The sequence below is a fragment of the Trachemys scripta genome, chromosome 17 (assembly GCF_013100865.1).
Source record: "Trachemys scripta elegans isolate TJP31775 chromosome 17, CAS_Tse_1.0, whole genome shotgun sequence".
Classification (NCBI taxonomy): domain Eukaryota; kingdom Metazoa; phylum Chordata; order Testudines; family Emydidae; genus Trachemys; species Trachemys scripta.
The window spans coordinates 16,481,435-16,495,258 of record NC_048314.1 but is presented as its reverse complement, the minus strand read 5'-3'; the positions used below and the strand labels follow the sequence as shown (position 1 = coordinate 16,495,258).

General features: G+C 37.9%; 1 protein-coding gene across 3 annotated transcripts in view; it reads left to right on the top strand.

Annotated features, from left to right (window-relative positions):
- The window catches only part of SETX (senataxin), a 45,984-nt gene that overhangs the window by 272 nt on the left and 31,888 nt on the right, over positions 1-13,824 (top strand). For all 3 annotated transcript variants that reach the window (XM_034793277.1, XM_034793278.1, XM_034793279.1), the window contains exons 2-7: positions 5,603-5,786; positions 6,356-6,566; positions 6,755-6,864; positions 9,203-9,422; positions 10,551-10,670; positions 13,255-13,426. In XM_034793277.1, the coding sequence (XP_034649168.1) occupies positions 5,604-5,786; positions 6,356-6,566; positions 6,755-6,864; positions 9,203-9,422; positions 10,551-10,670; positions 13,255-13,426 (1,016 nt within the window). In that variant the 5' untranslated portion in view covers position 5,603. The remainder of the gene's footprint in view (positions 1-5,602; positions 5,787-6,355; positions 6,567-6,754; positions 6,865-9,202; positions 9,423-10,550; positions 10,671-13,254; positions 13,427-13,824) is intronic.

The window sequence follows — 13,824 nt, the reverse complement described above, 5'->3', positions numbered from 1 at the left end:
CCTCCCCCGACCCCCCTGAGCCTGGAGACTGCCCCCCCTCCCACCTGCCCTGTGCCCTCCTGAACCTGGAGACTGCCTCCATCCTGGCCAGTGCCTTCCGAGCATGGAGACTGCTCCTACCTCAGCCCCCTGTTCCCTTCTCCCCTGAGTATGGAGACTAGTCTTGTGCCAGTGCCCCCAGAACATGGAGACTGCTCCCTTGCCAATCTTCTCAGCCAGTGTCACCCGCAGTATGGAAATTGCCCCCTCCTCTGTTATTCTCCAACCTCTTCCCTACAGACATGCAGAGCTAGGAAGTAAATTCTTCTGCTTCCCCAGATCCCCATCACACTCTGTTTAGGAGCGCAACTCAAATCCTTACCCCTAGCAGAATTCCTCCTTTTGTAGAAAACATGTGTATACTCCACCCCCATAGGAATTGGGCCCCAGTTGCCAAAAAATCCCTCCCTGTTCTTCCACCACTCTCTTTCTGTCTTCCCTGCCATGGAATAGATGAGTCCCCCTCTGGGATGTCTTCACCTGTAGCTGGCATCAGGTATCACTCTCCCCGTGACCAGACCTTTCATTTCTTCCTGAACTGGCTGACACTTACCAGGCATTCCAGAGGCAACACTCCTAGAAAACACATACTTACTCTGTTCATGCCCTAACATTTTTTTAAAAACATTTAACGTTTTTTAAAACACTAATTGTCCTGTCCTGCCCTGTCCTGTCCCTCAGAAGTTGTCTTAAGACTGTGGAAGGCTTAATGTTAAAGGGAGGCATCTAGTTATTTTGAAGTATATTGTACAGATGTTGCTGAAGTGCCTTTAATCACTCTTAGGCAGCATCTCCTGGTTTGTCCAGTGATGTGGAGCAGTTCCTTACACTGTAAGGAAGCCACTTGCATGTTAACAACTTGCAAGGAGGTAACATCTGTCTTACTGGATAATTAATTAGCCAGTACTTATAGTGACTGGAACATGCAGTGCACTATATGTGTTAAGTTTTTGTATATAGTTATGGTTGAATTCTATTTTCTATTCTAATCCTTTTTGTTTGGTTGCTCATAATTTTAAAACTAATTCCTGAGGTGCTGAAATTTTCATGGCTTGCTCTCAATCTGGAGGTGATTTAATCTGTTTTTGGAAAAACTGAACAAAATTGGGTGCATTATTTTTAAGTTTTTAATCAAAAAGTTTGTGTATGGGCTAATTCAATGACTTAAAATATAACAAACTTAGCTTGGTTTGTAGATTTCATTGAGATAGAAGGAACAGAACAAGTTTGAAGAATATTGGTTCAGTAATTTTAAAGTTAAAAGCATGTAAATAGGGAAACTTTGTGCATGCTTAGTAGAATTTTGCTGTACATCTTGACAGATGGCTCCAAAAAGATACAGCTCTTAAATGTTGGCGTGCTGAAGCACTTTCAAAAGTCAAAATTACTTCTCAATAATACATTAATTTTGGCTAACTGTGCACCTGTGCTTAATGTATTGCTTTCAGCATGCTTTGTGCTGGAAATGTATTAAAAATTGTGTAAGATTTTATTTTTGGCATTTGTAGAGATCATCAAGGACAAGATAGTGTTCTTGGTTTTGCTTGGTCTTTAAGTAATAAGCAACTATTGTAATTGTTGGAAGATTGTTAAATTAACTGGATACAGATATCTAAGAACCTTGGATGGTAGGTGCAACCTTTATGGAAAAGGAAGACTGGGGTATGTCATGAAATAAAGGAATTTGGGGCATTTTCCTGTCCATGATAAACAGCGATATAAATATAAGTAGAAGTGAGGTAATGCTTTGGAACAGAATGAAGATGTAACTTATGCAAAACCTGTTCTTCAGATAGGTAAAGTATTAACTCATTCCTTTCTGTATATGCTGCTGAATCTTTGACTAATAATCTTTTGATTACTAAGCTTGCATAAGCTTTGGTTATTTGACCTATCATAACACTGATTATCTAAAACTGAACCCTAACAGAAACTATTTAAAGCCTGAGAATGTGTAGTGTTAGAGATGGTGGAGAGTTTGAGATGGCCTTGTTTTGATTTTCACATTTGAAAAGCAGTGGGGCTAAGACCTCTGAGTTCAGAAGGCATTGTACAGCACGTAACAGAGGGCTCGGGGATTGGAGCTTCTGGGCACTACTGTAATAACAATATTATTAAATATTTATTAATGTGTCTAGCAAATTACGGTTTCAACAGTCAATGATGTGCCCTTGTCTCATTGAATAAGGTATCCAGTGAATGAAGCAAGACTCCATAGGAGGCCTTGCTTTAATGATTGTGCACCTTGTGCAGGATAAGACATTCTGATTGTGCTTAGACAAATAGTTTCAGATTATAATTAAAAAAAAAAAATCTAGGTAATTCCTTTAACAAAATCTTGGTGAGAGTGTTAAAGGTTGCAGGTAAATTCTCAGAAGTCAGGAAATGCTGGTTCTTGCTTGGATTATTTAGTGCAAAAACTAATTTGGGAGTGAGAATATTTGTAAAAATATACTTGGCCTGGTCTTCCTTTGTTGTTGTTGAATATGGTTTTTATTTTTTTACTCTGCCAAGTTGTTTGGCACCCTTATATTGCTATGGAAAATATTTTGATGATGTCATAAACAAAACCATATGACTTAATTGCAACATCAAATAGGAGAAGATGAGTTGAGAGAATTGCCCCTTGTTTAGACATAACTCTTGTATTATTAACAAGCCAGTGATGCAAATGATAGAAAAATGTGATAAGTAGATTTATAGTTAAGATAATTAAAACTTTCTCCAGTATGCATATTAATTAATGTTCATAAGGAATGGCATAAAATGAAGGAAACTAATTCATTTTTAAGCCAATAGACTTCCCTGGCTAAGTCAGCAAGATACAAAACACGCATGCATAGCAGTTTTGTTTGTTATCTGGGGTATCTTACTAAGTTTTTCTTTTTCACTCACACTTCACGTTCTCTCAAAGTCCATATCAGTGCTGGGCTTCACTGTTACGGAACCATGTTCAAACATATTCCAGCAAAGCCCACAGAAATGAACTTGTCAGAGTTCAGTAGTGTTGTTCTTTGGCCCAGTTACAGCCCAATTCCATTTTGTAGTGGAGACCTATGCAACGACTTAACCTGGTAATGGAATTCAGATAACTGAAATTTAAGGTCTTGTCTAAGTTACATAACCAAGACAAGCTGTAAACTGGTCCCCAGATGTGGTGAGATTGACGGTGTAGACTGGCCCTGAATTAATTTCTGTCATGATTTGGTCACCATTATGACTCTTCACATGGTGGTGGTGGCTCTTTAATCTTAGGTTTTCTAAAAACTTAAATAGTAAGTTAAGTATTTAACATATACATCATATTCTCTCACTTGAGTGATCTCTTACTCTGTACTTAGTCCCATTAATTTCAATAGGGCTGCTTGACAAGCAAGGTACACCCCAATGTGTGGACAGTGGTGGCAGAATCTGACTTACAGTTTACATAGTCTAATACAAGGGATCCTGAAACTTTTCAGTGTGGCCTATATCCTATTAGAAAAATTCTCATAGACCACCACTTCCTTTCCATTTATGGTTATGTAAGGTCACAGTGTCAAGTACAGAAACTGGTATCAGGAAAAAAAAATAGAAAAAAGTTTTTAATTGCGTTGTAATGCAGTTTAGCATCTGGAAGCAAGGCATGGACCACCAGCAAATGCTTCAGGGAAAAGCAGTGGTACGGTGACTACAATTTGGGCACCAGTGAAGGCACAGGGATGTTAAAGTTGTTGAAGATTTAAGATCCCTGTAATATTCAAATTAACTTGTGATATTTCAGCCAGTTTTTAAGAATAGGTGGGCTATCTTAAAATTAATAATTAAGAAAAGTCTACTACTTTTAAATATAGCTGATTTATTGTGTGGTATTAGTGAGGATATATGTTAATCCAGCTGTAGGCCAGTATTATGCAGATGTATGTTTACTAGTCGACATTAACCAAATGATTTATTGGAATATTTGGTCAGGAAGAATAAGTCAATGTCTGGTCCTCGAATGTTTAGAATACTGTGGATTTGTGAAAATATTTAGAAGTGCTGACAAGAATTGCCCATTTTGGAGACTTTTATTATTTTAATTATAGTGACAAAATATGAACTTTGATTAGACTGTTACTCCAAGCTGTGCACTATGTTGTTTCATTAGGGGAGTCTCATAAACGCAATAGAAATTATCTGGATCTTATCCTCAATTTCAAGGCCATTAATATTTAGACTATTGCTTATGGAGTGCTAGTTCACCAAGTCCTCCTTTCCAAATGTCAGTGGTCATATGATAGCTAATTGCTCCTCACACAACAGATATTACTGATGCAGTTTAGGATAAACCCATAACAATTGAAACTGACACAGTTTTAGGTGATTGCTCACTAAATATTTCTCAAGGCATTAAATATGCATGTACCTCCACTTTCATAGCTTCATAAAGCAGTATAATACACCTCTACCCCAATATAACGCTGTCCTCGGGAGCCAAAAAATCTTACCGCGTTATAGGTGAAGCCGTGTTATATCGAACTTGCTTTGATCTGCCAGAGCGCGCAGCCCCCTCCCCCCCCAAAGCGCTGCTTTACCGCGTTCTATCCGAATTTGTGTTATATTGGGGTAGAGGTGTATTTGCCTAATTCAAGACTGTCCAGCAAATTGAGGAACTGTCCTTTTCAGTACCATTCCTGTGTGGGTTAAGTAACAATAAAAAACATGTGCACAAACCCTTTTTCATGAAAGTGAGTACCTTTTAGGAAGTAATACTAATAAATTAGGTTGTCACCCTAACTGATGCAAAGTGAGGAGAATGAAAATGTTTGATTCATAGCCAGTGTATATAGAATTGGCATTAATAAAGCTGAGCACTTGTAGTTACACAATTGTTATATAGAATCTATTCTTGTTTGTTTATTATTAGCTTGGTAGAAGTGATAGAATTTATCTTAAACTGCTCTTATTCTGAATGTAGGGGTAGCCACTTGTGGAAATTTCAGGGATGACTAATAAACTGAAAAATCTTAAATCCATTTTCTTAAATTTAAGCGACAGCTTCATTGAACTATGAGAATCTTAAGGAGGTGAAGCAGAACTAATCAAACTTTGTATCGATAAACCCTTGTTTTCACAAATAACTGTTCTGATGCATACGTATATTAATGTTGTATATGTTGAAAGAGTTCGTTAAAGTTGTATTGTGGGCTAGTTATGGATTCTTCAGTTAAATGCAAGGTGAAATTTTGCATATCAATGTTATCCACATGTATTAATTGTAAGAGAAATAAAATACTTTTTAATTATTAGTTTTTAAATTTTGTTTTGTAGTTCACTGGGAACTGTAGGTGTTCAAATGCTCTGAAAATGAGGCCACTTTTATTAGGTGCATAAATATGGATACAAATGCTTAAACTTGGTCACTTACATTTGATTGTTTTGGACTTCATGTTTTAAAAATCATATATACACACTGCAGCTGCACATTACAGAAATCTTTAGCCCTTAGCATTGAAGAGATCTTGGTGAAATTGGATCTTATTTCTACTTTGTGTTTTGATGTCTAATAACTCCCTCCCTCTTTCTATTTGTGTGTCTGAAGAATGAGCACATGTCGTTGGTGTACGCCTGGTGGTTCCTCCACCACCCAGTTCCTAAGAACTTATGCTTCCAAGACTTTGTCCCCTGAAGATCGTGCAGCAGCCAATGATGATCTGTGTTACTGCCTGGAATGTGTGGTTGAATATCACAAGGCAAGGGATGAATTGCCTGGCTTACTGCAGGAGGTAATTGTCTCCTACTGAGCTGCACAGAATAAAAGGTTTAGTTGAGTTACCTCAGAGGGTGGGATTTGATGGTGGTTAGGTCTGACTGAGGGAGAGGAATTTTGTGAGGGCTCTGTGTTTAGCTAACTATTGCAGGAAGCGTATGCTGCCATTTAATTGTAAGTTCTTGTAATGTGCTCTATTCCTGTATTTAAATACAGAACTTTGTCCCAGTTATCAGTCTTTGTCTAAAATAATGATGAAGCTATTAACTTTATTTAGAAATGAATAAATTATTCAAAACCTTATTCATTATGTACCTACAATTTCTGATTGCCACTAAAGTTACTTTAATGATTCTATAATCAGTCAATTCCAAATTGAAAATGTTGCTGATGATCTGTGTCACCTGAGTTCCACACCCAACTGTTAATATTTTCTTACAATGTCTGGAAAGTAACTTTCCAAAACTTTCCAAAACAAAGTAATGAGCTCTTAGAATCTTATCAGGAGTTCCACATGATGTTAAACATCCTCAGTCTCAGCAACTGTACAAACTATTGTTTCCTTGTTTCCTTTTCCCTGAATAGATCTTATGGGAGTTGGAAACCTCCCGTCTCATTGACCACTTTGAGAAATCCATGAAGACAGATATTGAAGAGGATGATGAATTATTTATAGTGGATGACAATGGGGAAACTAAACTGTCTGGTTACACAGGCCCGGATTTTGAGAACCACCTGCGTGTACCTCTTCTAGAAATACTGAAATACCCGTACCTGCTGCTACATGCACGAATCAGTGAGTATCTCATGGCTTACACTTGAAAGAATCCAGTAGTCTCACTATTGCAGAAGGTGAAAATAATTATTTTAAACGAGCATTAGTGAAATGTTTAGTTACCCTAGTAATATTTCTTTAAGCAGTAAAATAACTTCGCTTGCCTTGGTTTTGGTTAATCTCTACCATTTATGTCTCCTCTTGTTTAGGTGAGCTCTGTGTTGAGGCTCTTTGTAAAATGGAACAAGTTAACTTCTCCTTTCAGGTCTTTGACAAACATCCAGGCATTTATCTGTTGTTGGTACACCCCAATGAAGTGGTGAGTTATTTCTCCTACAATGAGACTACAATCAGAAAAATGAACTCACTTTAAGCTTTTACTGGGCACTTCCGTTTCAGGGATTTGATTGTGTATGTCTATCCTTGTTCACATTTGGCAATGAGTAATAAGCCTATTGTTTCAAAGTTTAAACGTTTCTGCTGTATCCTCCTCATATAAACAATCCATAGAAGCATGTAACCTTGGGGCTTTGTTTTCAGAAGTGTTGATAACTTAAAAGTTCAGTTAAAGTCAATAGGAGTTGCAGGTGTTCAGCATCTCTGAAAATAAAGATCTAGGCTTTCAGGCTGAGTCCAAGTATATTTTGTATGCCACTCTTTCCAAGGTAGCCAAATACAATGTTCATACTCCAGCCTTTTTTGTGCTGGGATGTTGAGTCTCTCCATCTCGGTATCATTTGTTTTTAGTCACTAAAAGCTATATCCTTGGGTAGTCTGAGATTCAGTAATCTTGGAATTGCCTCCAATGTGAAATAGAAGTGGTGAGAGTGGCACTGTCAGTTGGAATAAGAGACAGTCCGGAACACTCTTCCTCCCCAAATCCTTTAATTACAGAGCATTCCCATAGCATATATAGTGACATAGCATGCAGAGTTTGACATTACTAGCAGGCACAGTTGTCCTTTATTTTATTGGTCTTCATTCTGAGACCAGTGGAGGCTAGATGGTATTTTTAATTGTATGTATCTGAATGAGATTCAGAGAGGGTATTTTAATTAGGCCAATCCTAGACCACAATGGGAGGTCTCTGTGCCATATGTTCTTGTTTGAAGCAGACCTTGAGGGCATTCATAATGTAGTAGATGACAGTAGCTTCTCTTTTTGAATCCAGTCCCTTAAGGAATGGTAACAAAGTGGAAATTTCTTGGGATACCCAAGTGCATCTGGGTTGAAAGTCACAGGTATTATCAAAATTGTGACATTTTGCAGGCCAAATAGCATGGGAAGGCCAGAAAAAGACCTAAGCAAGTAATTGGTACAGAGTTGGATAAGTGTGAGAATGCCCCTTGTCATTCACTCCCTTGACATATGTTTAACTCTACAGGCAGACTTAGATTATCCTATAAAACTGCCTCTGTATACAGCATAGTGTGAAACTGTAGGACCCCAACTAGATCTGCCTTGATCTTCCTGGTAGCTTCAATAGCTGGGGAAAGGATTGAGTGGTGGTGGTTATATAGAGTCCACAGAACACCTGGATCTTAGGATGTAAGCCCTGGTACCATTGAAGGGCCTGCTATGTATCTTGAAGGATTCATAGTACACCTTAAGACTAAGGAGGGACAGAATGTCCTTCTTAGCTCACCTCCGAGAAAGTCAGTGAATAGTTTGATATGAGCAACTTTGGGTGTGTAGATCAGGAGGAATATAAGGGTTATAGTAATCTAGGCAGGATATTCATCTTAATATTTTATTTCACACGAAGAGGTGAGAATTTGTAATTTTTTCAAGTTATTTGATATTGTGTTTAACTGTGGATCCAGACTTTACTTGACAGCGTTTGAGAGCTGGTATGGATGTGGATCTGTAGGCATTTTAGGGAGGCTACCCATTGAAAATTCTGCCATTCAAATTGATGCATAAGCTGGTCCTGAGAAATGCATGGGAGATATATTACCCTATTTTATAATCTGACAATATACTGTATATAACATTAGAACGGCCATACTGGGTCAGACCAAAGGTCCATCCAGCCCAGTATCCTGTCTTCCGACAGTGGCCAATGTCAGGTGCTCCAGGGGGAATGAACAGAACTGGTAATCATCAAGTGATCCTCCCATCACCCATTCCCAGCTTCTGGCAAACAGAGGCTAGGGACACCGTCCCCGTCCATGTTGGCTAATAGGTCCATCAATGACTATCTTCCATGAACTTATCTGTAGTCCTTCAAATGTGTCAAAAGATGGATTCTGCTCGGTAATAAGTAGACAGGCATCCTTCACATACAGCATTAACGTATGGTTGCTGTTCCTTAATTGCACTTATGTCTGTGTTAAATGTTGATCAATAAAGTTTCAAGGATATCAAACAAGTCTAGAGATAAAGGGTGCCTCTATCTTGTGCCTCCAGTGAGTTTTTGCCCTTGAATGTATGCTTTATAACTCTTTTGGATTTTTTAGATTGCACTGCACACAGTTTGTAATATGCATGGGGAAATGTTTGTTTATGTTGGAAGAATACTTCCAAGAGCTTGCCCTCAGTACAAATGTATTTGACCACATTTTATTAGGAATATGGCTGCTAAACTTACAGCTTTTTCTGTGATTGCTGTTTGTTGTATTCCTTCTAGTAATATTTAAGTTTTTTTTAATATATAGATTCGTCGATGGGCCATCCTGACAGCAAGAAATTTAGGGAAAGTCGACAGGGATGATTACTATGACTTACAGGAAGTGTTGACTTGCTTGTTTAAAGTCATTGAGTTGGGACTGTTTGACAGTCCTGATATTTATAGTTCTTCAATGATTGAGAAGGGGAAACTCATTCTTCTGCCATCCCATTTGTATGATACCACCAACTACAAAAACTACTGGCTTGGTGAGTGTTCGTTCAGTAGTGAGCTGTATCTGTGCTTGCTCTCCACCCCCCATCCCGGAGGAGGGTGGTGACATTTCTTTCAAGTGGCAGGCCAACCCCTATGAGTGGAATCCTGTGATTCACCCCACTTCTAACTGAACCCCCAGGTTACAATGCCTCTTGTTTCCCAAACATTTTACCTCCAAGAAGTCCAACTGGATTTTGCCCTTGCTACAGAATCCTCTCCAGGAATTGGACCAGCTGGTAAATGCAGTAACAGAGAACAGCTTTTTCAAAACAGAGTATGATTTATTTACTCTTAGGAACATTACAAGCAGAAAGAAAAGGGTTAAAAAAAAACCTAAATGCATATTGCCTTACCTAAACATAGCCTTTCCTTGCTAGTTTAAGTAGGTTCCACTTGACCCAGACACCCCTCAAGCATTGAAGCTTGGTGAAACAGGTTGTACCTCTGTAGCTGCTGCTGCCTCTTTGACAGTCTGAACCCCATACAGTGTCTCCCCCTCAGGACACAAGCTGTCTTTTATTCATTTCAAAGGTTTCTTTGAAAGTTCCCACCTGAAGATCTCCTAAGGTTTCAAGTAGGGCTCCTGAACCTGACCAAACTGGCTTGTTCACTTCTCTAGATGGGGTTTGGAGGTGCCTTCATCCATTAGATTCTTTGTATTGTCCAGACAATTGAATTCTGTTTACAGCTATTGTTTTGGGTTCATGCAGGATTTAACCTTTAGTCACCTTTTAGCCGGCAATACAGTAACCACCAAACCCACAGGTATATCCACGTTCTTCAGAGGAATATTCATTCTGCAAAGTTAGAGTTGTTGAAATTTCAGTTAATTTTCTTTGGATCTTGTCTCAGTCCCTATGAGGTCAGTACAATCAAAGTTCTTGAAATGTGTAATGCATTTTGGGAGTTGTCAAATAGAAGAATACTAACTTCTCTGTCCAGGAGACTCAGTAGCTTATTTAAATTCATCTGCTTCAGGTTCCTCTGATGCTGATCATTTCCTCTGAGAGCTTTCATTGCAGTGAGCTTTGGAAAACAGTACTATTTAGGTTTGCCAAAACTTGAAGGGGAAAAAAAAGGATCTCGTACACAAACGTAAAGACAGATTGCTTTCATTGCAGGTATCTGTATGTTGCTAACAGTGCTGGAAGAACAAGCTATGGATTCTTTGTTGCTGGGTCCAGATAAACAGAATGATTTCATGCAGTCTATACTTCACACCATGGAGAAACAAACAGATGGTAACTAATTTTAACTGATGAGGCAATGATAAATGGAGATTAAAAATGGATTATGAACAGTCATATTCTGGTTATGATATAATTCCTAATAGAACTTACTACTTTTGTCGAACAAATTATTTTTGGTATAGAAGGATAATGCCAAAGACAGGGTTTCTCAGACTTTGACATTTCATTCCTTCCCTGATGTGAAGAACAATATTTTGACATACCTTGAGACTAACACTGAAAAACAAGGTTCAAAGGGACTTAGATAAGTGGAGAAAAGCCCCTTATGGCTTTATGGAGCCATATGTAAAGCGTTAGGTGAGGGCAAACTTTTTTCCCCAATTACTGGGTGATTTCCTCTTAGAAGAAATGGTACAGTTTTTTCCATGTGGTATGTATTCTGGCTCTTGCATCCTAAAAGGGAAGAAGTCGCTCTTCCAGGATTATGTTTTTACCTTTCCTGGAAGCTGAATTTCCATATCCTCCTGATTAGTGGTGTGAGAGACAATTCAGTGAAAACGGAAAGTTCATAGTTGTGTAGTAACTATTTTAATTTGCAAAGGTAACATTTCAAACTTTGTAGTTCCTGCTAATTATTTTTCAGATCCTTTTTCTGAGACTTGGACGTTTTTAATTATTTATAAGTTTCTTTTTGTAATATGAGAAGAAAAAGATTGGATCTTTATAAGTGCAATTTTCATTAAACAAAAAGTTTATAATCTTACATGAAGAAGGAAGAACACATGTACAAGAAAACTGAATAATATCATTATCTCAGATCTGAAGGAGCTTTAAAAGGAAATACCCCTTCAGTAGTTGATAGATTATTCTATTTTAATTAGCATCTAGATGAAGAAGCAACAAAAACAAAGGAAAAGAGGAGGAGGAGGAGAAAAAGTTAAAATTACTCAAATTGTGGTAAGAGTCTTCTGTATATACGAGGATCCTCTCCTTTTTTTATCCTTTTCCTGAGCTAATTGCATCTAAACATCTAAAAATTTTTGCTTTGTCAGTCATAAAAATTCAGCCTTTTACCATCAAAAATTAGTGCTAGTCTTCTGGGGTAAAAAAAAAAAAAATGCTTAAATACCAATATAATTTAATTACTTTTTAAATTGTGTTCTGCCCCCCTCGTTAGTGTTACGTGAGCTACAACTCGAAAAATAGAGGCTCTGTCCTGAGTATAAAATTTTCTTTTACTTTAACCACTTCAGGGAAATTGAGCTATAGCATTATCAGAACTAAAGGTGATAATTAAGGTCTGGGATTTCTGCAGACAAAGAATCTTGTTTACAGTCAGTTTTTTTATTGGCAGAGTAATTTATATCCCAGTTCTCTAGTTTTTAATGCAAGAGTTTTTTTTAAAAAACTCAGAATTCTTCTACAGAAGCATATGTTTTCTTGAGTCAGTGAACTTCTAGCAAATGTGCATTTATCTATAGCAGATTGAAGCTTCATTTTTTTTTAGCTGATGTCTGTACTTTATACTGTTTACAAATTCCTCAGTTTCAGTTACTGTGGGAAAAGAATTCCAAAATATCATCTAGAGATATCAGATTCTGACTCTTAACAGCTTTCTTAGTGAAACTAGAATGGAATGCTGAGAATGAGTTACTCTGTGCTGGCCACTCAAAATGCTGTCATTTTCTGTACCAGAAGAGAAGATGCCGATTTAAAAAAACAACCACCACCCTATATATCTTTGTAGCTGAATCTTCTTAGGTACTTTTCTCCATTGAATCATTAAAAAATTTCTGAACTGCAGAAGTCTAAACAGAAGATTCTTTTGAACAAATCAGTTGACAAAGCTGTAAGATTGAGAGATTCTTCCCTGCCTAGCCCTGTGCTCTCCACACAAATACCCGTAAATAACAATAATAAACACTTCTACCAAATCTTTTTATCTTTTCAGATTTTATTGTGTTTAAAGGCAAGAGGGGAAAAATTAAATTTCTCATCTTGTTCACTTCCTCTAGGGAGGGGGCGCCTAGCCACACTAATGGTTAGGCAGGGGAAGCCGGCACAACAGAAGGACACAGTGGCTGCAAAAGCTGAAATGTGAAATAATTGAAGAAAAATAGAGCTCTTTTTCAGACATAACTCTCCTTCCCTGGGCAGCTATACGAGGCATAATAACTCGTCTCAATAATATACCTCTTACCCGTGCCCACTAAAATATCAGCAGCCAAAACAAAAAGGGCAAAAGGTAGGAATGACATAGCTTTGCAGTGAGGGGAAACTTTAAAAATGATCATCCATTTTACACCTTCCTGTCTCTTGCTCCTCCAGGTTACTACTACTTATAGAGGGAAAGCGTGACTGGTCTCAGACCTTAGGAGCCACACTGGCTTTGCAGATGAGGGGAATTTTTAAATTATTCCCCTCCCCTCTTCCTCTGGGTCTTTAAAAAATGCCTTTCTTTTTTTTTAAGGCTTAAACATTTTTTTTAAAAGTTATAATTCACCTTTGTTTCAATGTTTAAACTAATAAAAACACTGAAATGCAGAATTAAATTTACTTTGTATTCAGCTAGCAGTAGGAAAGCGTAGGACACTTCCCCCTCAACTCCTCGTGATCTTAGACTGTTCTATTTCAGATGAAAGCATTGATCCCTTCTGGCCAGCGCTGCACTGTTTCATGGTGATTTTGGATCAGCTCGGGTCTAAAGTGTGGGGTCAACTCATCGATCCAGTCCAGGCCTTTCAAACCATTATCAACAATGTCAGCTACAACAATGAAATAAAAAATATACGCAATAGTTCAAGGAGGTGAGTTCAAGTTTTAAAAATATAGCTTCGGTAGCTTCTAGCCCTGACCTCAATGCTATAATAGATGTTGGGGAAATGGCCAGGAACAAAATAAAATAAGTGCAGCATTACCAACTCTAAGTGATCAAAACTCATGATGCAGCCCCCCACCACCCAAATCATAAAATTTGAATTAAAACTTGGGAGTTTTTACAAAATAATAAATGCTGTGTTCTCTTTATTTGCATTCTGTTTTTTTAACCTTTTGGATTCATGTTTTCAAGACTTTCTCTGCAGCCATGAGAGCTAGAAACTTTGTTTTTAAAAAGAACAGGAGTACTTGTGGCACCTTAGAGACTAACACATTTATTAGAGCATAAGCTTTCGTGGACTACAGCCCACTTCTTCGGATGCATATA